The following is a 27,590-nucleotide window of genomic DNA, read 5'->3' as shown; positions in this document are numbered from 1 at the left end:
GCGGGTAGGTGAACGACTGGGGCTCTCCCATACTCTGCCGGGGCCCCTTGCGGAATATCATCACCGCGGGGATCATGCAACACATCCGGGGATGACAAAAACCTCTTTGTCCTCGCGCAATACCACCTATAATAATCACCACTGGGATGCAAGGTATCTACTCGATCAATCTGTAGCCGATATGATATAGTCCGTCGGTTTGTCCAGACTTCAAACCATGTCTGGAGGCGGAGGGGCCGCCATCTATTGTTGTTGCGAGCCAACTGGCGATGAAAGGTGTCGATGTTTAACGGAGGGTTCGGCGGACCTTGTTTGCCACCGAATTTCCGCATGACTCTATCGATGTTAACAATCTCGATCCACCAGAACAAAATCAGCGGCACGATGGAAGTATAGAAATCACCATGTGGGGCTCCAAGAAATTTCACAGGCACCCTCGACAGAATACGTGCATCCCTGTACGGCATCCACGTAAACTACCAAAACCGAACGTCACAAAAAAAGTTAAACGAGAATAATTGGAAAAAAAATCATGCTCTAACAAACGAGAATAATTAAATCATCCGCCTTCAAAGTGTCCAACCTCAGACGGTGCCTTTGCAAGCGTTGCTCGGCGTAGTCATTCTTTCCTCTTTTACCTGTCCACCTATAAAGAAACATGATGATCATAACCACACTTAAATTTTGATGCACATGAAATAACATACAAGTCATAACTACGGATGTTATGTAACATAATATATTACCTTGTAGCTAACGGAAACGTAAATGGGCTCGTCACGTCCGGTGCCTAGAAAGAAAGCCTGAAGTATATCCAAGAAATCAGCAATATATGACAGCCAGACATTCCCTCGACGTTATAATCAGTCGTTAGGCACATGGCTCTATACAACCAACAGAGAACGGCGCTGCCCCAACTATATGTACTAATGGCATCATAGTTGGCCAAGAGAGGAAGATAACGGTCGTGAACCGTGTTGTTCGCCTTGTCAGGAAGTAAAACACCACCCAATAAATACATAATGTAACAACGTGTATACTGTACGATGGCGTCCTCAGGAGAGTCAAGAGGCATTTGTTGGAGTCTACTCCTGAGCCATTTCAATTTTATGTTATATGTTGTGGTCCCAACATGTCCATCAGGAACTTCACCAAGGAGTTCCTCACACCATTGCTAAATTTCCCTCTGGTGGAACTTACTCCAAGACCTTAGAGTGCCGCTCACCGGCTCACCGTCGATTGGTAAGCCCAACTGTATAGAAACATCCTCCAGAGTAACAATACACTCACCCCATGGGAGGTGGAATGTGTGGGTCTCATGACGTCATCTTTCCACAAGAGCGCTAATCAATGGGTTGTCGTATTCAAAACGCTTTATCAAAGACGTGTAATAGAATCCGGCTCTTCTTAGATACGGTTCAAGCATCTGCCTCCTAATTTTTATACTTGGATCTGCTTCATCTGAAGTAAAAACGTTGACTAGTGTGCCATGCGAAGTCAACACACGTGCCGACTGAAATAGAAAAGCAGCAAAACACAATTATTCAATTTACAACAATTTTTTTAATCATCAACAAATTTTTATTTATTTATTAAAAAAACTCACCTTCAGATATAAATGCGCAGAAATGTGAAATTCATCAAAACTATTAAGATTTTCTTCCACATTAATTCCACTACTACTCATTCTTATGAATTAAAAAAATATTTCTCTACCACAAAAAAAAATTTTAACCCCACCAAAAACACAACAACACACTAAACCCCACTACTCTCTCCTGTTTCCTACCCTTCGAATTGGTCCCATCTCCTTCACCCCCTTTTATATTGCTTCACCTACAACACTACAATAAATTGCCTCCCAAACTACCCACTGCATGCTCGTACGGAAACTGTCACTACTGGGACTTGCTGCCTTCATTGCTCCGCAGCCATTTCGTGCCTGCCATACGTGAAATGGGCCAACTCGTGTGTGCCTCCACTGAATTGGCCATTTCGTGTGCATCATACCTGAGGTTCACCATTTCGTGGCTGATGCGTTAGAAATGGATTATGTCAGACGGCAGACTCCATTTCATGGCCACCATTTTTGAGATGGCTCCTATTTCCATTTCCTGGCTGACCCTTGTGAATTGGCTGTGCGTATTTAAGGAGGAGTTTGAAACCATGCGTATAATGGGAACATTTTTCCATGCGCATTTCAGTAAAAATGCCTTCAATTAGTGACCTATTCCTAATGATACAAACTGTATTCTAGTTTTTGACAAATACCCTAAGCATGGCTATATATATATATGGGATTACATACAAATTAAAAGAACAAAACTAACCTTAAAGTCTTCTGCCTCGGCGTAATGTCAAGTCTCATTCAGCTGGTTGATGTCCCGATCACTACCTTATGCGCGCACCATTGTCGTATTACTCGCTAATATAGATAGAAAGGAATAAAGGAGAGAAAAAAGTGATCGAAAGATTAAAATTGGGGTCTAAAACCTTATTATCAACGATATATATTTATAGCCGTCCACCAGCCTTTGTAAACGAGATAAGGTTTGTAGACGAATTTCGATAATAATTTTTAAAATTATTTATTTTAATAATTAATATATTTATTTAAATAAAAAATTCTAGGTTATGATGGGTGAACAAATTACATGGACAAAATATAAACGATCAAATTTTTAAATCAAAATTTATTACAAACAATTTTAATTTAAAATATGACAATCAAATATGAAAATAACAAAAAGCGGCTAAAATTTTTATATATGAATAATTTTAATGTGAAATACAAAAATATTTGATTATTTTGGTGTTTTACACGGTTGTCGTAGTAACACAAAACATCATTGACGTTTTGCAATAAAAATTTTTTTTTAATCATGAAAGAACAAAACGTTAGTAACGTTTTGTAATAAAAAATATTATTTTAATTATTAAAACACAAAATGTCATTGACGTTTTATTAAAAAAATATTATTTTAATTAAAAAAACACAAAACTTCAATCGTAAATGGCCATAGTTGTGTTCAATACACAATTTAGTTCATGATTAAAGATTTCACCTCTAGTAATACAATATTACAAAAAAAAGTTCACAAAAAACAATTGCACATGGATGAGTGGACCATGGAGGGGTGCTGTTATTCCAGATTTGGAAGTACGTGCTAGCCCGCTTGTATTGAATGCAAAAAATATATATAATTCATCTATCTTATTTTCTAAACACACAGATTAAGATTATACATTAATTTTTTATTAAAATAAAAAAATTAAACTTTTAAGATATTTATTTTGTATTTATTAAAAAATAATATTACATAACGAATAAATATTATTATTTTTTGTTAATTTTTAACTAGTAATAATTTACATTTATATTTATAAATATTTTACATATAAAAAATATATAATTTATACTTATATTTATTAAATTTTTGTACATATGAATCAATACAGTTTATATTCATAAATTAATATAATTTATATTTATATTTTTTAAAATTTATACACATAAATTAATAAAATAATAATTTAATATTTATATTAGTCAAATAATAATAAAAATACTAAAAATTACTTGTCCTTAAGAATTTTTTTATTAAATATAAAAATTTTTACTAATAATAATTTTATCATGTGAAGATAAATATTAACTAAACTTTTATATATATATATATATATATTATGTAGAGAAAAAATTTGGATTGAAGGATGATAATTAAAGATTAAGATTTGTTTATTTTTTTTAGAAATAAAGTATTGCTGATTTTTAAAAAATAAAAAATTATTTTTTAAAAGATGTATTAAATATTGAAAATATAATAAACGTAATTTATTTAGAAAAATTAATTTTTTAACTAAAAAAAATTCAAATAAACACATAGTAGTCCTTAAAAAAGGAGAAAAATAATAGTAAAGGAAAAAAAAACTTCATTGAATGATTGGTGAAAGGAAAACTTATTAAATGAGGAGGAAGATGGTCGGACACTCCGATCCGACCCTACCCCGAAGACTTGTGCGATGACTGGACAAAAGTCTCCCGTGACACTGCAGTCAGCAGTCCACGAAGGCCGTTATGCCCCCTCGGCGCACAATAGCAATGTGATGTCACCCACTCATTCACTTTCCATTTTCCTCAATCCTCAAAGGGGTAAATGAGTCAAACCACGCTAACCCATCTCACACTCCACAGACCATACATAAATGAGTCTCCCAAGAGTCTATGGCTCAGTTGAGTTAACGCTAACCCCTTTTGTTTTCCGTGTCTTTTCTCCTGACTCGTTCTCTCCGCCATAGCAACGAAGTCTTATCCCCTTCTATTCACACAATAGAAAGTCATTTCTAGTCCATAGTTAGGTTCGGTTGTAATTATCACGGTGATCGATTCGACTTTTAGATCGGACGGCTGAGATCAGTTCAGATCCGTGATCAAATGGGCGGAGGTGGACCGAACGCGGAGGCACAGTATTCGACGGCCAAGACCTCCGTGTGGTGGGACATAGAGAACTGCCACGTTCCTAAAGGCTGCGATCCCCACGCCATCGCTCAGAACATCAGCTCTGCACTGGTCCGCATGAATTACTGTGGTCCCGTCTCCGTCTCCGCCTACGGCGACACCACTCGTATCCCCGCCTCTGTACAGCACGCTCTCTCCAGCACCGGCATCTCCCTCAACCATGTCCCCGCTGGTTTGTATCCACTCGATTATTACTTCAACTTGCTCTATCTGTTTTTTTAGATTGTTTTCTGATCTCTGGCTTTGATTGGAGTCTTGCATGATGAAATTGAAATTTAATTGTCTCTGTAGCGTCTGATTGAAGTTGAATTTTCCGTGTTTTAGTTCTGGTTCGTTTCTGTTATACGCTCAGTTGTTTGTTTGACTGATTTCCTCTTTAATAACGGTTTAAAGGATTCCTTAATCCCACCGTGGATGAGTTCTTTAAGCTATTTTGACCTTCGATTGCATGATTGTGCGGCCTTCAGATTAAATCTGAAAGCTGTTTAATTTATCGTTGATAAAATTAAATTCTTACCCGTTGGAATCATCACACTTGTATTAACTTGGATTTTGTATGGGGATTTGAAGTGATTTAATGGAAGGTCATGATGGACGATCTGATCCTCTGGAGGAATTGGCTAAAAGTTTGATGAATTCCTGGTTTCCTTTCATAAACCTTGCAATGTTTTGGTGTCACTGACCTCCTGGGCCTTACCACATACCTTTGATTAATTGTATTGTGGATTATGTGGAACTTGAGGGAAACATCTGATCTTGTTTTAACTAATGTTTAGTTTTTATCGACAGGCGTTAAAGATGCTAGCGACAAGAAGATTCTTGTTGACATGCTGTTTTGGGCAGTGGACAATCCCGCACCTGCTAATTATTTATTAATTTCTGGCGACAGAGACTTCTCTAATGCTCTCCATCAACTGCGGATGAGAAGATATAATATTCTTCTTGCGCAACCTCAGAAAGCATCTGCACCACTAGTAGCAGCTGCTAAGAGTGTATGGCTCTGGACTAGTCTTTTAGCTGGAGGGCCTCCTCTAACTAATGGCGAATCACAACAACTTGGTAATAATAGCCTTGTAACAAGTTCCGACACCTTAACAATTCCAGTCACTAGTGTCGCTCAGACACAGCCACAGGCTGATTCCTACACCGAAGTGCATGTAGGAAATCAGAAGTTTCCAAATGGAGGAGGAAGGGGATACGATCCTAGGTATCAGGGGAAAACAAATTGGAGAAACTCGGGTCAGACAAATGGACCCAAGGCCATGAATCCACCGCCAGTTGGGCATCAAGATAGTCGTAATAATATAAACTCTTATCGACCTGGCAACTTCAATCCAAATGTTTCTTCAAGTGGACCTGCTCCAAATTTTATTCGTGGCAATACTGAACAGTTATGGAACAATAGCAATAATATACAGGGAAATCATCAAAATCCTTATTCACAGCCTCCTTTAAGACCAAACAGTTTCCCGCTGCAACCTCCTTTTGCATCGAATAATTCTTACCCTCCAAGTACCCATACTTTTGCAAATTCACCATTGCCACCGAGGACTGGTGTCCCCAGCTTCACTGCAGTTCCACCACCAAATGTGCCTGAAATTGGCAATCTGAACATTTCTGGATATCCCAATGGTGTTCATAATCCACGTCCTGTTAAGCAACGCAGTGGGGAATTGAAGCAGAATCCTAACAATAATGCTCCACTTCCGGTAACATCAACTGTTGAACAAAATGGACATATGGTACTTAGCAATAGCACGCAACATTTACAAGGCTATTCAAATGGAAATGGTCCAGACCATCAACTTGCATCATCGACGGGTAATAATAACCATTCTGGTAATGGCATGTGGGGATCTCCAGGTTGCCCTAAACCGTCTGAATATGTCCAAGGCCTTATAGGGGTTGTTTTACTAGCCTTGAATTCACTAAAAAATGAGAAGATTATGCCAACAGAGGCAAATATAACTGATTGCATTCGATATGGAGATCCCAGGCACCGCAACACTGATGTTAAGAAAGCTTTGGAGAGTGCTATTGAGCAGCAGATGGTGGTGAAACAGAATTTAGGTGCTTTGCAGCTGTATGTTGGTAAGAATGATAAACTTTGGAAGTGCATAAATCCTATAGCTGGTAATCCTAAGCAGCACTCAAAAGAAACCTGGGATGAAGTTCAAAAGTTTCTGACAACTTCTTCAGGAAGATCAGCATTGATGGGTACTCAGTGCAAGTAAGAATGTTCCATACTAATTTGTTTTCACTTATTACAATTGTCTCTCTCTTCTTACATGTTGCTACTGTCTTTCTCTAGGTATGAAGCAGGTATAGTCATAAAGAATTTGTGCTTTAAGGAACTTTCTTTGGGTGATGTGCTTCAAATATTAAACATGTTGATTACTCATAAAAAATGGATTGTGCATCCTCAGTCTGGCTGGCAACCACTTAATATTACTCTTCCTGAGACTAGCCCCAATTCAGGGGCTGTAGCAAGCATATAAATTTCACCTGGTCTTGGTAATGGAAAGGCATCCAGAGAAAAGTAATGAGTTACTGAATGTATTAAGAGCCAGTTGGACTAGGAATTATCCAAATAAACCTCTTTTCCTAGGTAACGGTGACTGTAGTATTATAGATACTGAGTGGTTATGGTGATACCGATAAGCTTGAGAAAGAGATGAAAGATGCATTTGGAAAATAGTTGAAACATACAGAACACAGGAGTTTGTTGTGGATGCTGAGGTTTTTACTAAGGCCTGTTAACCAGTTAGTTTATCCTGGAATTAGTATGCCTTCCCCGGTTCTTGAGTTTATGGTCATCTCTTTATCTTCCTACAAATTGATATTTTGCTTGGAGGACGGTTTATTAGACTGAACTCCTTTGATCATCTGATTGAATATTCTACATAATCTTCAGGATATTTATCCGATGTGTCTTTTTGGAAGTACATGGACCTTCAGACTAGTTATGGAACCATCCTCTATGCTTTTGGAATATGACCTGAGAAGTTGTCTACCAAATTATCTTTATCTGGCCAACTTTGGAATGTGAATCCAGGAAATGTTTCATTGCCTTTTGTATATTGATGGCTATATCTTCCAAAATGTTACAGGAAGGTTAACTACTGGACCTAGAACATTGAAATTGTACAAAACTGAAGGAGACTGCATTCCCCCTGCAGTGAAGCTCATATTAAACTATTCTCAACAAAATTACAAGGTATGTTATGGAGTTTTGACTATGAACAAATCACGTTATGGAGTTTAGACAAGATGGTGAAACACAATGTTAATGCATTCGATTGCTTCTCTTGCTGCTGATGGTTCCAATGGAGTTGTTATATTTTACCTATTTATCTTAAATTAGCTTTTGGGTGGCTATCTGGCTCAAACAACGGAATTCGGTAATTCAATCGGAAGTTCGTCTCTGGTCTAGCTGATTTCTATTGCCCTTTTAATGTAGCATCTGCATGTATAAATGTTAGTAATTAAGTTGTGGAGTATTTACATATTTGCAGTGTATTATAAGAATTGTTTAATGACAATATTCTCTGCATTGTTTTTGGTTGGAATATGATTGTGGTACATGTTCTTAGTTAAATTTTCTTTCTGTGGACTGTTGGTACTGCTTTAGTAGTGCCAATTTTTGCCTTCTCCGATCACTGCAGGTGTACTGCTTGGAGATGTTCAAATTATTCGCTTAGTATATAAGTTTCATCCAACTTTTTCAACAAAATGAATTTTGAAATTTTCATCTTTGATTTACATGTTTGATCTCAATCAGAACTAGCTTAGTTTTCGTGGATGACTTCAGTTACCATCATGTAATCCAACTTTTATTTTTCGTTTACATACATTTTAAACATTATATATAAAAATTAAAAATAAAATGTATATTAAGTGATTTTTAATTGAGATAAGATTTTACGGAAATTATCTGTACACTGTAAATTTTCATTTCAACAATATTATTTAATAAAAAAATGTTCGGAGATTAATAAAATTTATTCTTTTTTTGCTAGTAGTTAACTAGAAATTTTTTAAAATTGTGAATTAAAAGTATATTATTAGATTGTTAGAGTAGAGAAATTGAGTTGATAACTAAAAATGAGTTGATAACTAAAAATGTTGATTGAAAATAATAAATTTTGTTAGTTTCTCTTTAATATAATAATGATTGTTTGTTATTGGTTATTACTTTTATGGGCTTTGCTACACATCCAAGTATTTTTTCATCCAAATAGATTAAACACCAACAAAAATCACTTTCATTAAAAAAAGCGTGATTACGTCATCTTTTTCTTCTTCTCCTCTGTGCTTCTTTTTCTTTCAAATACACGCATACGTCATCTTCATCTTTCAAATTCACGTATATCCTCCTCTTTCCCCTCCTCCTTCGCGCATGCAGATTCTTCTTCTGTTTCTCCTCCTCCTCCTTCTCTTCTTCTCTTCTTTCGTTATCGTCATCACCAACAACACCAACATTTTGCTAATGGATTATTTTTTTCAATTGAATTGAATGGAATGCAATTACTAAATTGAATTGAATTAAATGGATGCAGGTGTTCTGAATCTGAATTGAATTGATAATCTTTAAATTATAGACAGAGGTGTTTTAAATTTGATTTTATATAATGGATTATGTTTCGTTCATTTAGTACTATACAATTGTTTCAGCATGAGTACGTGTTTTGGTTCATTATGTAGAAAGCTGTTCGAATTTGAATTTATATAATGGATAATGTTCCATTTATTTAGTACTATACAATTGTTTCACCATAATAATATGTTAGGTTCATTTCTGTTATGCACAATTCAAAACTTTTCCTTCTCACCGTCTACTACTTTTTCACCGCAGAGAGAAGTAGGAAAAGAAAAAAAAAATAGCAGCAACAACAAAATAATGACGATAAGGAGAAAACACGTGAAGAAGAAGAAACGCGAAAAAGAATGAGGAGGAGGAGGAACGCGAAGAAGAAGGCGAAGAAGAAGCTCCGTGCGTAAACGAGCGTGAGAAGAAGAAGAAGCGCGGGAGAAGAAGAAGAAGCGCGGGGGAGAAGAGAAGAAACGTGAGAAAAAAAGAAAATGAAAAAAACGCGTGACCTAAAATTAGTTGGATGAACTTAGATGTCAAAATTGTTAGGATGTAAAAAATATCTCTATTTTTATTTTATAGCAATTGAAAAAATCGTAAAAAAATTGAAATAAAAATGGTAAGTAACTTTTTGCAAGATATTGTTAACTAAAAAAAAAAAAGAAAACTTCTGCAAGATATTCTTTTTCCATATAAAATAAAGAGCACATATCATTTTACATTATTATACCTCAATATCACATATTCCATATGAAAAATAAGTGACCTATCATTCACATCTACTTAATATATTAAAATTGGATTTTTCCCAACTAATGGAAGTCAGGTATCGATTCCTCATAAATCTATTTTTCTGCCAAAATGAATACACTATTTTCTCTTCTAAATTTATTTTAGAAAAATATTTTTATTATAATTATATTATAATTAGTATTTAAGTAATAATGCATAATTATACTAATTTAGGAAAATATCCTTATTATAGTTATATAAAATAAATCAATATTTAATGCATTATTAAACTACTTATCAATTATCAATCGAAAATATTTTTAATTATTTTAATAATAATAATAATAATAATAATAATAATAATAATAATAATAATAATAATAATAATAATAATAATAATAATAATAATAATAATAATAATAATAATAATAATAATATGATAATTATATGATAATGGTATCGGTTATTAATAACCAATTTATATTTTTCTAAATAAATTTATTTTAGAAAAATATTTTTATTATAATTATTATAATATTACAATTAGTATTTAATGAATAATGTATAATTATACTAATTTTAAAAATATATTTATTATAATTATATAAAATTAATATTTAATGTATTATTAAACTAATTATCACTCGAAAATATTTTTAATTATATTAATACAATTCTAATTCTTATTCATTATCGAATGATTTTATTAATGACAAGTTGCTATCTTAATGGTGATCCATTTATAATAATAATAATAATAATAATAATAATAATAATAATAATAATAATAATAATAATAATTACACTGAACCCAAGGATCTCGACCCAATCCGAGCTATATCTCGACGCAACGGTTACATTTTAACTGCTCACACACCAAAATCTCGGAACCAGCTCACACGCCAATATATCGGACTAGCCCACTCACCGAAGATCTCGGACTTCACTGACCGTTAAGCTACACACTGAATCTATAAATCCGAAGAAGAGAGTTGGAAAACACAGAGGACAAAAACACTTCTGCCCAAGAAGATTATTTCGCCCTAAAGTCCATTCTGAAATTATCTATCTCCGATCTTATATACTCATTTTTATCTGGTTTATTCTCTTATTAACTTGAGCGTCGAAGTCCCTTTTGCAGCTACCACGCTCGGGTTCGAGTTCACAAGGATATCATCGGCTCAGGCGGATTTGCTGATAAACAATCATACTGACGTATAGATCAGATACATTATCCTTGCAAAAACATTTGGTGCCCACCGTGGGTCCGGCGTAAATCCCCCCCGAAGATACAACTACTTTTAGCTCACCCATATCTGCTGCACGTTTTTCTTTCTTTGCAGAAAAAGAACCATGACGGATCATTCGGAAACTCAACCTCCCCGAACTAATGCCGATCTCCCGGCCGTAAATGCCGCACTCCTGGCAGAAAATCAGCGGATGGCCAAACTGTTGGCAGCGATGCAAAACAACGAGGATCGGAAGGTCGATAGTAAAAGGACAAACGCTGAATAGCACGAAGAGCATCAGTCAGAGTCTAACGCTAAGACAGGAGAAACCCCTCCCAAACCTGGGAGGCGACGAGCTAACCCATTCTCCGAAGAGATAATGAGTTACAAAATGCCCCAGAACTTTACACTCCCGATGACCCTGACACCATACAAGGGGATCGGGGACCCAAAAGTCCACGTCACCAAGTTCGAGTCCATGATGTTTCTTAACAGTGACTGCGACCCCATTCTATGCCGATCTTTTCCTACTTTCCTAGATGGAGCTGCCTTACTGTGGTTTTCTAATTTGCCTGCAGGGTCCATAACCAGCTTTGACGAATTCGCCAAGATGTTCATCAATCACTTCGCAGCATCAAAAATCTATGTGAGAGACTCCGATTATCTCAGCACAATCAAGCAAGGCCCGCATGAAAGTCTCAAGGATTACATGGTGCGCTTCACCACGGCGGCCATGAAAATCCTTGACTTAAACCCAGAAGTACAATTGCATGCTATCAAAAGTGGCCTCCGACCAGAGAAGTTCCAGGAAGCCATAGCTGTGGCCAAACCGAAGACACTAGAGGAATTCCAAGACAAAGCCACGGGACAAATTGAGATAGAGGAGCTGCGTGAAACGTGAAGAAATGAAAGACCACCATCACGAAAAGACGATGACAAGCCGAACAGATCTATTATTAAAGATCATAGAAAACCTTTTAAACTAACTCCAAAATTTGATTCGTATACCAGGTTCAACATGGGAAGAGAAGACATAATAAAGGATATATTACACAACAGGCTCATAAAGTCGCCAATCAAAGCAGGAACCTACCAAGATCAAAAGTACGTAGACAAAGGGAAGCATTGCGCATTCCACCAGAAATTCGGTCACACCACAGATGAGTGTGTGGCAGCTAAGGACCTATTGGAGAGATTAGCAAGACAGGGGCTACTAGACAAGTACATCGGTTCCAGGAATCAGAAGAAAATAGCTGAAATGAGCAAGCCGAAGTATACCTCGGAATGCAGAGACAAAGGAACATGGCGAGGTCTAGTAGAAACCCCTACCTCCAAAGGAGTCATAAACTACATCGCAGGAGGTTTCGCGGGAGGAGGAATAACAAACACATCAAGGAAGTGAAGCTACAGAGCCATGATGACAATGGAAGGAACTCAACAGAACACTCCAACACCAACCTCCTCGGCCATTGTCAATTTCAGCGCTTCTGATTTCAAATCAAGAACACCGAACCTAGACGACCCAGTGGTAATTTCAGTAAGCATGGGAGGAATGACTGTGAAAAAGGTGCTGCTCAATCCAGGAAGTAGCGCCGATGTCTTGTTCTACTCCACATTCAAGAAGATGCAATTAAGCGAAAGTCGCTACAACCATCAGGGGGAGAACTGGCAGGTTTTTTGAGCGAAAGAGTCCCCATATCAGGTTACATCTGGTTGAGGACGACATTAGGAAAACCCCCAAACTCCAAAACACTGGACATTCAATTTCTAGTGGTTGACTGTGCTAGCCCTTACAATATCATTTTGGGACGTCCATCCCTTAACTCTTTCGGAGCCATTGCTTCCACCATTCACTTGTATGTCAAGTTTTCCTTGCAGGACAACAGAATAGCAACAGTCCACACCGACCATAAGGAGGCCAGACAATGCTACAATGCGAGCTTACAGAAGGTTGCAAAGGAAGCCATCCCAAGGATCAATTCGATTTACAACTCGGAGCATATCCTACGCCTGACCGAGATGGATCCTAGAGACGACCACAGTCGCCCTTCTCCAACGGACGATCTTGAAAAGGTAGAATTACATACAGATAATCAGTATACTAACATTGAATCAGCTTTTTCTGCAGAAATAAAGCAACATTTGAAGAGAATCTTGAAAGCTAATGCCGACCTATTTGCTTAGACCCTGACTGACATGCCAGGGATCGACCCAAACTTTATCTGCCACAAACTGGCAGTCAACCCAAATGCCCGACCTGTACGACAGAAAAAAAGCAATTTGGGAACTGAAAGAAGAAACGCAGCAGCAATAGAAACACAGAAACTACTCGATGCGGGTTTCATTAGAGAAGTCCGATTTTCCTTATGGCTAGCAAACGTGGTTATGGTCAGGAGAAACTCAGAAAAATGGCGAATGTGTGTGGATTTCACAGATCTGAACAAAGCCTGCCCGAAAGACTCATACCCATTGCCGAACATTGACAGACTTGTAGACGATACCTCAGGTTACCAAGTGCTAAGCTTCATGGACGCTTACTCTAGATATAATCAAATCCAGATGCACCCAAACGACGAGGATAAGACCACATTCATAACCGACCAAGGTAATTTTTGTTATAAAGTAATGCTTTTCGAACTAAAAAATGCAGGTACCACCTATCAGAGACTAATGGACAAAATATTCAAGAAACAAATCGGAAGAAACATCGAGATATATGTTGATGACATGGTTGTCAAGTCTAGCTCAGAAGAACAGCACGAAGCCGACTTAAAGGAAGTTTTCCAACAACTTCGAACACACAACATGAGATTAAAACCGGAAAAATGTGCATTTGGTGTAAAGAAGGGAAAATTCCTTGGTTTCTTGTTAACAAACCGAGACATAAAAGCCAATCCGGATAAGTGCCGAGCAATCCTAAATATGCAATCACCAAAGACGATTAAAGAGGTACAACGATTAACAGGATGCCTAGCCGCCTTGTCAAGATTCTTACCAGCTGCAGCAACAAGATCCTATCATTTCTTTAAAACCATGAAAAAGTCAGAAAAATTTATCTAGATGGATGATTGCGAAAAAGCATTTTTTGAATTTAAGCAAATCCTGGGATCACCGCCCATATTGCAGAAACCAGAGCAAGGTAAGCCACTATTACTATTCTTTTCAATTTCGGCTAACACCGTCAGTTCTGTACTTGTAACAGAAGCAGGGAAAGAGCAGCACCCAGTATACTTTGTAAGCAAAGTCCTACAAGATGCCGAGTTAAGATATGCAACAATAGAAAAGCTGGCGTTCGGTTTAATAATCACAGCTCGGCGCCTGAGGCATTATTTCCAAACGCATCCGATTATAGTTCGTACTAGACATCCCCTACGTCAAATATTATCGAAACCAGACTTAGCAGGATGAATGACAAAATGGGCAATTGAACTTTCTGAATTCGACATCTCATATCAGTCACGGGGATCACCCAAAGCCCAAATATTAGCCTACTTCGTAACAGAGTTCACAGACAAAGGAGAACACCCAAGAAAATAGGACTTGTATGTAGACGGTGCATCGAATGAAAACTGATGTGGAGCAGGAATCCTTCTGAAGGATGACGAGGGAGTCCAGGCCGAACAATCAGTCAAATTCCTCTTTCAGGCAACGAACAACTAAGCCGAGTACGAGGCTTTACTAGCAGGGTTAAGACTGGCCATAGAAGTGGGAATCTCCAACCTAATGGTACACTGTGACTCATTACTCGTAGTGCAACAAGTAAACGGCCAATTTCAGGTACGAGATACAATCCTAGAAAATATTTAAATTCGGTTAAAACCTTAATGAAATCTTTTCAACATTTCGAAATATTGCACATATCTAGAGACCAAAATTATCGGGCCAACATTTTATCAAAATTAGCCACACATAGAATGACTGATCAAACAGATAAGCTCCGCCATATTACACTAATAGAACCGAGTTTAGACATGAAATCTATTTTGAGTATTTCACATGAAAAGGAAGACTGGCGAAAAACGTTCATTGCATACTTAAAGAATGGAGAAATACCAGAAGATGAAAACTTAAGAACGTTCAGATACAAAGTAAGCCAATACACCCTATTGGGGACCGAACTATACAAACGGGGAATCTCCCGACCCCTTCTGAAATGTCTTGGACCAGCAGAAGCAAAAACCGCAGTGAATGAGTTACATGATGGAATATGCGGAAACCACATTGGAAGTAGGAGCCTAGTCACCAGAATTCTCCGAGCCGGCTATTACTGGCCAACGATGAGAAAAGACTGCAAAGACAAGGTACAACACTGTGACGCATGCCAAAGATGCACACCACTTATCCACAACCCAGCCGAACTCCTGCATACATCAAACGTCAGCTGGCCATTTCATAATTGGGGGATGAATATACTCGGCCCATTCCCTATCTCAACATGACAGGTAAAATTCTTACTTGTAGCTATCGATTACTTCACAAAGTGGGTCGAAGCACAGCCTCTCGCAAAATTCACAGCCGAAAAGGTACAAAATTTCATATGGAAGTCGATAATATGCAGATTTGGTTTACCTAGGAAAATTGTATCTGATAATGATAGGCAATTCACAGATAGGAAAATTGCATCATATCTTACAGACTTACATATTAAATATCATTTTTCTTCTGTCGAGCACCCGCAAACCAATGGGCTCGCAGAAGCGGCTAACAAAGTTATCTTGCATGCATTAAAAAAGAAACTAACAGATGCTAAAGGACGATGGGCTGAGCTTATACCAGAGGTATTGTGGAGTTATAACACAACACCTCACACAACAACAAATGAGAGCCCATTCAGACTAGTATACGGTGCAGAATGCATGATACCTGTCGAAATCAGCCAAGGATCAAGTCGAATCGAATACTTCAACGAACAAAACAATTCAGATGACCGAACGTCTGAGCTCGACTTAATAGACGAGGAACAAAGCCTCGCCGAACTAAGACAATGAGCAATGCAAGCAACAATATGCAAGCATTATAATAAAAGAGTCAGACCGAGAATATTACAAGAAGGAGACTTGGTCCTATGACAAATGGAGGAAGTCCGAAAACCACCAGGGCAGGAAAAACTAGCCGCCAATTGGGAAGGCCTTTCGGAGTCTCCAAAGTCATAGGAAAGGGAGCATACAGTTTGGAAACATTAGAAGGGACAACTATTCCTAATACTTGGAACATTTCGTCCCTGAAATTTTACTACAGTTGAATCCTTTCTTCAATGTAAATATGAGCTGGCCAGGTACTCTTTTTCCTGATCACGAGGTTTTTTCCTAAGGAGGGTTTACTCGGACAGGTTTTAACGAGGCCGACCATCTCATATACCAAGCATTTCAATAAAATTGTCAGCCTATACACATCTTCAAACAATATTGAAAGCATATCAACCAAAATTTAGCAAACCGACATCATAAAGTCGGATACGTCAATGAAACTTAACAAAAATATCAAATATTCACAAAAGCAGCTAGCACACGAGCTAGACCAAATATCCACAAACACAAAACGTCGACAACAAAGTCGGAAGCAAAGCTCAAAACATTCTGATTTAAACAGAAAAACAACAATACAACATAAAAACCTCCACCAAGGAGGAGGAACACTCTCAGCCTGGTCTTCGACACCTTCATCATCAGCAAGGTGACCGTTAACAACAATATTTGCAACATTGAGCTTCCCAACGTCAAAGTTTGGGGAGAACAATGAGATTTGGCTGACAGCACGATTGAATCCGGCCACGAACATGTCCATATTTTCTTCCTCAAGCTCATTTAAACGAGCAGTCATTTCACCTTTAACTTTATCATTTTCCTTGAAATCAGCCTGGAGCAGCCTAATTTGCTCCTAAAGACGTCCCACTTCGCTTTCTTTCTCTTCCTTCAGTAATCTGATCTGTTCCTTTAGATCCACTACTTCATCTTCTCTCTCTTTCATCTTAGCGGTAACATCAACTACGACCTTTTCCTTTTCTTTCAATAAACGTTCAAAAGATGCAGCTTTTTCAATTACAACCTACCACTCCGAACTCAACAGCTCGGTCATGCGACCAACGCACAATAACCGAGAAGCAACAATCTGCATAAAATGCAAATTTTAGCATAACTGCAAATTAACAAGGATAAAAAGAACATCGGCAGAAAATATACCTGGATAAACTTGCCCATTCCCTCAAGTCCTACCCGACGAGTAAGTGCCATATCCCCAGGATACTGGAAAACATGATCTACAAGCTCGGCGAGGGGGAACTGGTCGCTCCACAGTGAATGCGGATTGGCACCAGGCAAGAAACCATGCAGCCGACGCTGTCGATCAAAAACAGACTTCACAGCAGTGCTCTGATCACCCTCGGAAATCACCTCTAATGAATTCTCCGACGCAGTTTTTATCCTTTTTGGAGAAGGAGGAGCCTGAGCAGCAGAGAACGCGGCATCCCCATCCGTCTCCTTCGCAACCACAGATACACTACCACCATTCTCCCCTTTTTTCTTCAAATACGCCTGAAATTTGGCAGGATTCAAATTGGGCATCTTACTACCTATAACAATAGGAAAATCAGCAAAAATATAACAAAACGACATAAACACTTACAAAAACAAGAGTACCTATATACAATTTCAGTCCTTCAAAATCATTTTCTGCATCATATTTCAATAAATCAGGGATAGGAAAACACTCCCCAGCAGCGAAATTTTCAATCAGAAACTCCAACAAACAATCCTCTTCCTCTCTCATTTCATCAGGCTCAAGAATTTGTAACGGCTCTGAACACCAGTACAAAGGAAACTTTTCTATCATTTCTTCATCAAGGAAAAAAGGGTACACGGTCTCCAAAGCACAAATTTTTACAAACATATACTTAAAATTTTTAAACGAAGACTTGTATAGCAGAAAGAGAGAACGACCAGGAAAACTACTCAGAAAAACCCAAAGTCCCTTTTGAACCCCTTTATATTGAAACAGGGAAAAGAAAACATTTAGTGAAGGAGGAAAACTCAGAAAATCCATAAGAACTTCAAATGCGCGCAGAAACGCCCACGAATTTGGGTGTAACTGGGAAGGAGCGCAGTTTAGCTGAATCAAAACCTTGCATTCAAAATCTGAAAACGGAAGCCTCACATGCAACTCAGTTAAACATGGAATGTACATGTAGAAGTAACCCCAGTCCCCTCTCCTCTCACATACCCTATCTTCACTAGAACAATGGAGAAACTCAAAGCTAATATAAGAACTAGGCCTAACAAACCTTGCGGGCTCTAAAACCTGAATCGACTCCCGATTACAGTAGGACGAAGCCCGAGTTTTCACGTCATCGTGAACCCAATGGTAAGGGTTCTCCTTATTATCCTCAACAACTTTCAACTTTTCTTTCTCTCTAACCATTTTCAGAAAACCAAACAAAGGAAGACGAAACCCGAAAGAAAATGTACAGACAGATAGAAGGCAAGAAGACTAACCTCTGGAAGACATGATTCCTCACTTATCAAACCTTTTTTTTTGAAAAACTGAAGAATTGTATCGAAAAACACACACATTCAATTACAACCCACTACTTTAGTGGGAAGTTGAAAAACCAGTAAGTTACGCGACCAAAGAAGAAACGGTCGGACTCTATTATTGCTAAACGTGCAAATTAATTGTGGCCCAGTTAACAAAGCGACAAATTCCTTTTTTGAAAAAAAAATGTGTTCAAAATTTTCATCTCCGAAAAAACCCGTTTGAGTTTTAGCCCAAGCTTGAACCCACGTTTGAGTTTTAGTCCTAACAAAAAGCTCAACTTGCTGCACTCACATCAAGTCAAGCTTGGGGGCTGTGTATTGTACCCAAGGACCTTGGCCCAATCCGAGCTATACCTCGACGCAACGGTTACATTTTAACTGCTCACACACCAAAATCTCGGAACCAGCTCACACGCCAATATATCGGACTAGCCCACTCACCGAAGATCTCGAACTTCACTGACCGTTAAGCTACACGCTGAATCTATAAATCCGAAGAAGAGAGTTGGAAAACACAAAGGACAAAAACACTTCTGCCCAAGAAGATTATTTCGCCCCAAAGTCCATTCTGAAATTATCTATCTCCAATCTTATATACTCATTTTTTATCTGGTTTATTCTTTTATTAACTTGAGCATCGGAGTCCCTTTTGCAAGTACCACGCTCGGGTTCGAGTTCACAAGGATATCGTCGGCTCAGGCGAATTTGCTGAACAACCAGACCGACGTATAGATCAGACACAGTATCCTTGCAAGAACAATAACAATAACAATAACAATAACAATAACAATAACAATAACAATAACAATAATAATAATAATAATAATAATAACAATAACAATAATAATAATAATAACAATAATAATAATAATAAAGTATGATAACGATATGAAGTTGGCCCGGGTACTCTATTCATGATAAAAAAAAAACAATGATTTTAATCATAATATGATATGATAAAATAATATAATTTTAACAAAACAAATATATGATGTATAACTAACGTAAATAATAAAAAATTTCCTTAATAATAACTAATTTACATATTTTTTTAATAAAGCCTATATATAGAGTTTTTTTGTGGTACATGAGCTTAGATCTGAGAGTCAACTTATTTTTTTTTAATTTATTATTCCTCTTTTACTAGTTCATAGAATGTATTCTTCATTTTTCATCGAAATCTATCTTTTTAAGGTACAATTTATAATTTTGTATAGTATTTTTTATATACTCATTTTATTATATTATTCTTTTGATAATTTAATGATTGCTGTTATTCTAACTTATTCTTTTCGTCTAATATTCCAGTTCGATTGTCTTTTGTCGCAATCGTTTACAATACATCACATCCATGAAATACCTCATCGATTTGTATTTACTAATTCGGGTTCTAACTACATGGATGTAAGCGTCCAAAGAAGAGACATTAAACTCTATTTTACCGAAAGATGGTTGGATCTACTCACATATTATAACCAACCTAATGAAATGTGGGTAAAATTAGTTTTCTTGAAAATAGCTCGCTTTTTTATTGAGGAATTGTTTCCATGGAGCTTTATAAGCCAAGTTCAAGTTCTATCCCCTCCATTCTTTCTACGTCTGCATGGAGATCTTCGAAGTGGAGCACATAATAAGATTGAATTCCCTTAATTTAAGTTCAGTTTTGCTAATTCGTATCAAACTCAGATATGCAATTTCAACGATTGGTAATATATTTAAAATTTCTTATTTTAAGCTTTTCGTTATTAAAATAATTTAATAACATATTGTGATTTTTTTCAAAAATTACCAGCCTTCTTTTGCATCAATGCATGTCATTAAGGGGAATAAGGGTTAGTTTAGTTTCTCATTGTGACAATTCTATACCTTGTCGTATTGCATAGATAGCGGATGATGAAGCTTATTTAATAAGGGGATGGTCTGAATTTGTACGAATTTTAGATGTCCAAACTTATGATGTTGTTTCACTTGGTTGTCATTATGTTTTACTCAAATTTTTGTTCCATTATTAACAACAAATAAATCAACAATTTTCGAGTTTTGTTTCACAATCTTAATTTAAGGAGCGGAAACGACTCCTTTTGTGGATGTCTCAAGGTCTCAATTGTAGTTTCGAAAGTAAAATTAAAGATGAAAAGAAAATATGCAAGGTGCCGGAGGCAAAGTAAAATGCAAAATTAAAACAAACAGGAAATTAAAAAGAAGATGAAGGAAGAAACATGAACGTAAAAGAGAAAAAGACATAAAAGTAGAGGAATTTTATTAATAAAAACTGGAAAAAAGCAAAGTACAAATGTTTGAGTTCAGAGGAATTACTTAAGATTCCTAATTTTACTCTGTGATGCCAAGGGGCTGAGAGCGTTTTTTGGGTTTCTAAGTATTTTCCAAGAAGAACTGAACTGATTACAATATTTTTCTAAAGCTCTATTTATAGACTAACCTAAAGTCAGCTAACAGTTACCATTTGTACACTACTTGCGGAAAATTTGAATTTCTTGTAACTGTTCCCGCACCTTTTGTGAATTTCAAAAGTTAAAAAAGATAGTTGTTTTACTCAAATTTTAACGCTCCATGTTGATAACTGCTCCTGCATATAGCACGTCCTATAATTTAGGCTTAATTCAAATTTTGAATAAAAACTGCTTCTTTGCTAGTGAATTAGAAGCTTCCCCTAATATATTGAATCTGGCTTCATAAGTTAATAATAATATTATCTTACATTTATTTACTTAAAACAAATTATTTTTTCCTAAGTGATAATAATTTTTTGCCTAACAAGATGCCCCCAAGATTTCTCACTTGAAGATATGCAATGATTGAAAGTGAGAAAACTTAGTTGTTTATTGACATTTTTCTTATTTTTGATATTGAGAGTCAATTGACATTTTAGACACATCCGCTTGACAGATTAAATGCCTATTAGTAATAGACTTAACAAAATTTCTAAGTCTATAAAATTTTTTACATTAATAGTTGAACTGTCAATGGGTCCATTCTTTTGTATGAAAATTTTAAGTGTGTCAAATGATATCTATTCTAATTTTGGTACATTAAATGTGTATCAATTGACCTTTGTTTTGACCTTTAATATTTCAATTAAGAGTTTTTTGACACACACTTTCATTGTTTTAATTGACACAAATTTTCTAACTTCAGAAGTAACAAAATCTTAACTTCGTAAAGTCGTTTCTTTCATATGTTAAACTCCAGGTATCAATTAAATTTGATAAAATTTCTAATCCTATAAAATCTCCACACTAACATTCTAATAGATTTGACTCCAAGCGCTAAGAGACTCAACAGAATTTCTAAGTCAATTGGGCTTTTGTATTTATGAAGTACATACCCAAATGTCAATGAGAGATTATTTTTGTCCAAGATTTTAAACTTGATGCATTTTTTTTAAATAAAACCATTCATATCTATTTTACACATCTCAATACTTTCAAGATTAAATACCTTGGTGTCAACTGTTAGTGGCTTGACTCCAGGATTATACATCCTGAACTCCACATGCATCTCATCATAGTAACATGTACTATTATCAGCAGGAACTTCTTCCACTCCTCCATCTTCGTTCCAGAAAATCAACTTTTGATGTAGAGTGGATGGAATAGCACCCATTCCATGAATCCAATCACGTCCCAAAAGCAAGTTAAAACCAGCTTTAGAAGGAACAACAACAAATAGAGTTGACCTATTGACAGAACCAACCTCAATTGACAGCAGAACCACACCTCTAACAGAAGAAGTCCTTCCATTAAAATCTGTTACCCCAATGCTACTTTTAATCAGCTCTTTTTCAGTCTTTCCAAGCCTTCCCATCATTCTTTCAGGCATGAAATTAACAGCAGCTCCCCCCGTCAACCAAAATCTTATTGACTATCCTTCCATCAACACGAGCCTTGATATGCAGTGGACGCAAGTGTTCCTTATCATTTTCAGTAGGCTTCTCAAATAATCCTCCACCACACATATTGTCATCTAGCAATAAGCATTCGCTTCCAGGAAAGACATCATAACAATCATCTTCTAATGCTCTACTTCTTGGACTTGACTATACTCCTAAGGCAGTATTGACACCACAGCTATAGGTTGCTTAACACCAAATATCGCTTCTAAGCTATCATCAAAACCAGTGTCAAAATTATCAGTAATTAAATCTTCATCATTTTCTCCCTTGTTTTCAACCATTACCCTCTTCCCAGCAAGATTCTTCTTGACATTTTTATTGCATTTAGGGTGATTAGAAGAATTGCCTATTTCTGCAGACTTGGCCATGGTTGGCAAAGGAGGAAAATCTACTCCATGTCCCTTGTATGGATCCAAAGGAACATACTCAGGTATATTCTCTTTCTGCTCAAAAGTTGTAAAAGGAGAATATTTTGGAATATTTTGACAATTTGGTCAAGGAGAATAATTAGGAACCTGCTGCATGTTAGGATTATAACAAGAATAAATTGGCTTTGAGGGAACAGGCACATTTTTTGGAATATATATACTATCTCCGTCTTGTGCATGATTCATGTTTCATAACTGAGACTCATAGTACCTGGGCTTAAAAGGTCTAGGCTTCACCCATTTGTTTTTTCCTCTTGCAAAAGCAGTAGGTTGATTCTGCACATTTCTCATATTCTGGACCCATTTATTGTTTGAAATTTTGGTGGGAGGTACTCTTGTCTTTTGAGAAAATCCATCAGGTTTTCCACCAATCATGACCACAGTCTTCATCTTCTGGTTGACGGGTTGTACCCCAGTGTTGTTGACGCACTTGTTCAAAGGAGTTTGACCGCCCAACTTTTGTTTTCCCTCGGCTATCTTCCGCTTTAGCTCGTTAGTTTCATTTTCTTTTTCAGCAATCTTCTTTCTCAACTCAGCCTTTTCTTTCTCTTCAACTTTTTACTTTTCAAACTCTTTTGCAGCTTCCTTGTCAAAAACAACATTGGACTTTGGGCACATGGCGATGGTGCTATCAGATTTTTTAATTCTCAACAAAAAATCTAATAGATCCTCACTAGGACGAGGATAAACTGGCTTCTTATCTTGCTTAAAGACTCTCAGGTCTTTATTTTCATCTTTAGCACTAACCATTGTAGCATCAACTTCTACCATGTTGATTGACAAATTGAATGGCTCAATATAATTTGAGTCAGCAGCAAATGGTTCAGTGTCCACCTTCATAGTAGTTTTATCCTCAAACTTCAATCTTCCCTCCTCAATTGCTTTTTGTATCAAGTCCCTAAAACGGACGCAATTATTAGTGGTGTGTGAAAATACCTGATGAAACTTACGAAATTTCTTATTCTTTATTTCATCAGTTGAAGGCATCTTTTTTCCTTCTGGTAAAATAAGCTGTTTATCTTTTAATAAAACCTCAAATATTTGATCTGCCTTAGAAATATCAAAAGAATAAGTCTTATTTTCAACTTTAGAATAAGAAGAAACTTTTTCTTTTCCTTTAACAGGCTTCAAAGATTTGCATACATAAGGAGGACCCCACGTAATTCAGCAATATAAATCTCCTTCTCATCTGAATTACTACTATCAGAAAAACAATCAACATATGCAACCTTTTTTGAACCCTTTTTAAAATTTTCTTTTTCTTTCTTAATTTGTTCTATCTGTCTTACTCTTTCAGCTAACTGGGAAAGATCTAAAGTATGTTGATTGACAAGTTTCTTCCTAACTCCAAATTCTAACCCATTAGTATCCATTTTGACAACTTCAGTTTCCAGAATCGGAGTAAAACACTTATTTCTTATGTTTCTAAATCGCGCCAAATAAGTATCAATGGATTCTCCTTCTACACGTTTGACAGAGAATAAATCCGTAAGACTAACTTTCAATTCACCTCGGAAAAACTGATCATGAAAATTTCTTTCTAACTGTACCCAAGAATGAATAGAATTTGGTCTCAAGTTGGAGAACCATGTAAATGCATTTTTTGTTAAAGAAGAAGGAAAGTATCTCATCTTGAGATATTCATTAGAAGCTGCTTCCCCAATTTCAACAGTATATCGAGCAATATGCTCTACTGTAGACTCATTTTCTTCTCTAGAAAATTTTGTAAGGGATTTTGGAATTTCCAACCCTTTGGGAGCTCTGCTTGTTGCACACATTCAGGAAAAGCAGACACAAAATATGGCCTATTTAAGCAACTAACATTAAATCCCAAACGGTTTAAAACTTGTTCAACATTTCATGCTAGATTATAATGTCCCCTAAGTTGTTTTGCCTAAGTCTTTCTAACATATCATCAGCATTTTGACCATGTCTAGGCATATGGACATCATAATTAGGAATTGCTCCACCATTTTGATTGACATTATCAAATCTTAAACCTTGGTTATCATTTTCTTCTAAATTTACCACAGTAGCAATCCTATTAACTTGCCTATTTAATTGTTCAATTCTAGTGTTTGTATTTTCTAAAAGAGGATTTAAAATTGTCACCATTTGATGAGTTAACATGTTTACTAGATCATGGTGACTTTCATCCATCTGTTGCCTAATATTTGCTAAAGATCCCACAGTTTGACTAGGTTGATTAACAGGCATTGCTCTTGACATGTCAGAAAATACAGGTCTAGAATTTTCTACCCTAGTGACAGTGGATGTAGTAGAATTAGATGCACTGTTATTTCCTGTATTAATAGAATGTGAAAAAAAATTTTGTGATACGTGTGAACCTGACGCCCCAGAAACAGGTACATTTGACATGCCATATGGATTTTGATAAATAGGATTTTAAAAAGTTGAGTAGAGAGGCACAGGCAATCCTTGTGTCACCATGGAGGGGACATACCCCGGTGGCAAGCCATATGGCGGCCACCCCACGGTATTTATGTGAGTTGCATTTAACCCTGTATGGGCATGGCCAACGCCATCATGCCTCACTGACATCAAGGTAGGCTCTGTGTTTGAAATCACAGGAGAATTTCCGGATTTATTTCCTCTAATCTCATCACTAGAAGTAGAAGAAGATGCTGCAAAAGTATTTGACATGTCAACTGACACTGATTTCCTTGGCTCTGGACGCACGAACTTACCACTGTGCAACCACATGCAAATTCAAAACTCTTTGACGCCGGGACGTCGCTTGGGTCACCAATCGTGGCGAGGTTAACAACCCCACTATGGTGAAAATAGCCAAGAACCCACCTTGGTTGGCTAAGCCAAGGATGCACCTCTTACTCTCAAAGAGCCTAGAGAAAAATAAGCACACAGCTTATTTAAATATATAACTCAATCAATTCAACTTGCAAATAAAAGGGGTACATACGCATATTTATACTAGTAGGGGAGGGAGAACTTTCATGACTCGGGCGATGTGGGACTAACTCATAACATAATATAATAATATATGCTAAACTAGACTACTTTAATTAACGACACAAACATAAAGATATATGCTCCTGCATCATTCTCCTTGGGTTGAAAAGGCTCCTGCATTACTCTTGCTTTTTCTTTTGACAAACTACAATCTATTGACAATGTCCCACCGGGCGTGCCAATTTGTTTTACTCAAATTTTTGTTCCATTGTTAACAACAAATAAATCAACAATTTTCGAGTTTTGTTTCACAATCTTAATTTAAGGAGCAGAAACGACTCCTTTTGTGGATGTCTCAAGGTCTCAATTGTAGTTTCGAAAGTAAAATTAAAGATGAAAAGAAAACATGCAAGGTGCCGGAGGCAAAGTAAAATGCAGAAATTAAAACAAACAGGAAATTAAAAAGAAGATGAAGGAAGAAACATGAACGTAAAAGAGAAAAAGACGTAAAAGTAGAGGAATTTTATTAATAAAAACTGGAAAAAAGCAAAGTACAAATGTTTGAGTTTAGAGGAATTACTTAAGATTCACAATTTTACTCTGTGATGCCAAGGGACTGAGAGCGTTTTTTGGATTTCTAAGTGTTTTCCAAGAAGAACTGAACTGATTACAATATTTTCCTAAAACTCTATTTATAGACTAACCTAATGTCAGCTAACGGTTACCATTTGTACACCACTTGCGGAAAATTTGAATTTCTTGTAACTGTTCTCGCACCTCTTGTGAATTTCGAAAGTTAAATGGATAGCTGTTTTACTCAAATTTTAACGCTCCATGTTGATAACTGCTCCTGCATATAGCACGTCCTATAATTCAGGCTTAATTCAAATTTTGAATAAAAACTGCTTCTTTGCTAGTGAATTAGAAGCTTCCCCTAATATATTGAATCTGGCTTCATAAGTTAATAATAATATTATCTTACATTTATTTACTTAAAACAAATTATTTTTTTCTAAGTGATAATAATTTTTTGCCTAACACATTACGAGAATAATTCTAATCTATACGTGTCTAAGGACTAGAATAGATTAAATATTATTTAAGTAATTTAGTTCTAATATTGGTATTTGATTAAATTTATTTTACATTAATTTAAATTTAAATTTTTGCCTCAATTTATATATTACGATTTTTTTTGGATATGTTATTTTTAAATGTTTAAATATAAGATTTCTTTTTTCTGATATTTAAATTTATTTTTTTCTTGGACATATGTATCACTTTTTTTTTCTCTTTTTGTATTTTAGATTAGTAATGTAATTATTAATAAAAGTGCACTTAAAACAAAAAAGGAAAAAAATGTACATGGAAGAAAATAAAACAAAAAATTAAAAATACTCTATTAAAAAAAATTGTATAGAGATTGCGTATGAATGGAGTTAGTATTGGAGGCTATATATGAATATCAAACATAAAAATTTATTGCACACGTTGTGAAATAAAAAATAAATATATATAAAAAATTATAAGTGATTTAAATATTTTTATGCATAATTAATATATATGTATGTATAAATAAGAAAATATTTAGAATTATTTAAAATTAATAAATTATTGTAATTTATGAAGATTACAGATGATTTTTTTTCAAATGAATTTATTTTAATTATATTATAATTAACTCATGACTAATGTATAATTATATTATTTTACAAAAA

At 36.0% G+C, this 27,590-nt stretch overlaps 2 protein-coding genes across 2 annotated transcripts; both read left to right on the top strand.

Moving 5' to 3' along the window:
* The first annotated feature begins 3,993 nt into the window (after positions 1–3,993).
* LOC112757988 (uncharacterized) lies at positions 3,994–8,117 on the top strand. The gene is made up of 3 exons (XM_025806540.3): positions 3,994–4,691; positions 5,309–6,749; positions 6,831–8,117. Exons 1-3 carry the CDS (start codon positions 4,436–4,438, stop codon positions 7,015–7,017), a joined length of 1,884 nt encoding a protein of 627 aa, XP_025662325.1. The 5' UTR covers positions 3,994–4,435; the 3' UTR covers positions 7,018–8,117.
* Positions 8,118–11,486: 3,369 nt separating this feature from the next.
* LOC112756737 (uncharacterized) lies at positions 11,487–12,473 on the top strand. Its single transcript, XM_025805360.1, has 2 exons — positions 11,487–11,968; positions 12,083–12,473. The coding sequence occupies exons 1-2, from the start codon at positions 11,487–11,489 to the stop codon at positions 12,471–12,473; spliced, it is 873 nt and encodes a 290-aa protein (XP_025661145.1).
* The last annotated feature ends 15,117 nt before the right edge of the window (positions 12,474–27,590 follow it).

The sequence above is a fragment of the Arachis hypogaea genome, chromosome 16 (assembly GCF_003086295.3).
Source record: "Arachis hypogaea cultivar Tifrunner chromosome 16, arahy.Tifrunner.gnm2.J5K5, whole genome shotgun sequence".
In the NCBI taxonomy this organism is placed as follows: domain Eukaryota; kingdom Viridiplantae; phylum Streptophyta; class Magnoliopsida; order Fabales; family Fabaceae; genus Arachis; species Arachis hypogaea.
The sequence above is the reverse complement of the archived record's forward strand: the minus strand, read 5'-3'. Positions and strand labels throughout refer to the sequence as shown.

Coding starts and splice junctions, on each gene's coding strand:
- LOC112757988 (XM_025806540.3), top strand. CDS start 4,436: ATGGGCGGAGGTGGACCGAACGCGGAGGCACAGTATTCGACGGCCAAG. Junction 4,692..5,308: donor CCTCAACCATGTCCCCGCTG/GTTTGTATCCAC, acceptor TTTTATCGACAG/GCGTTAAAGATGCTAGCGAC. Junction 6,750..6,830: donor TTGATGGGTACTCAGTGCAA/GTAAGAATGTTC, acceptor GTCTTTCTCTAG/GTATGAAGCAGGTATAGTCA.
- LOC112756737 (XM_025805360.1), top strand. CDS start 11,487: ATGACCCTGACACCATACAAGGGGATCGGGGACCCAAAAGTCCACGTC. Junction 11,969..12,082: donor ATAGAGGAGCTGCGTGAAAC/GTGAAGAAATGA, acceptor TTCGTATACCAG/GTTCAACATGGGAAGAGAAG.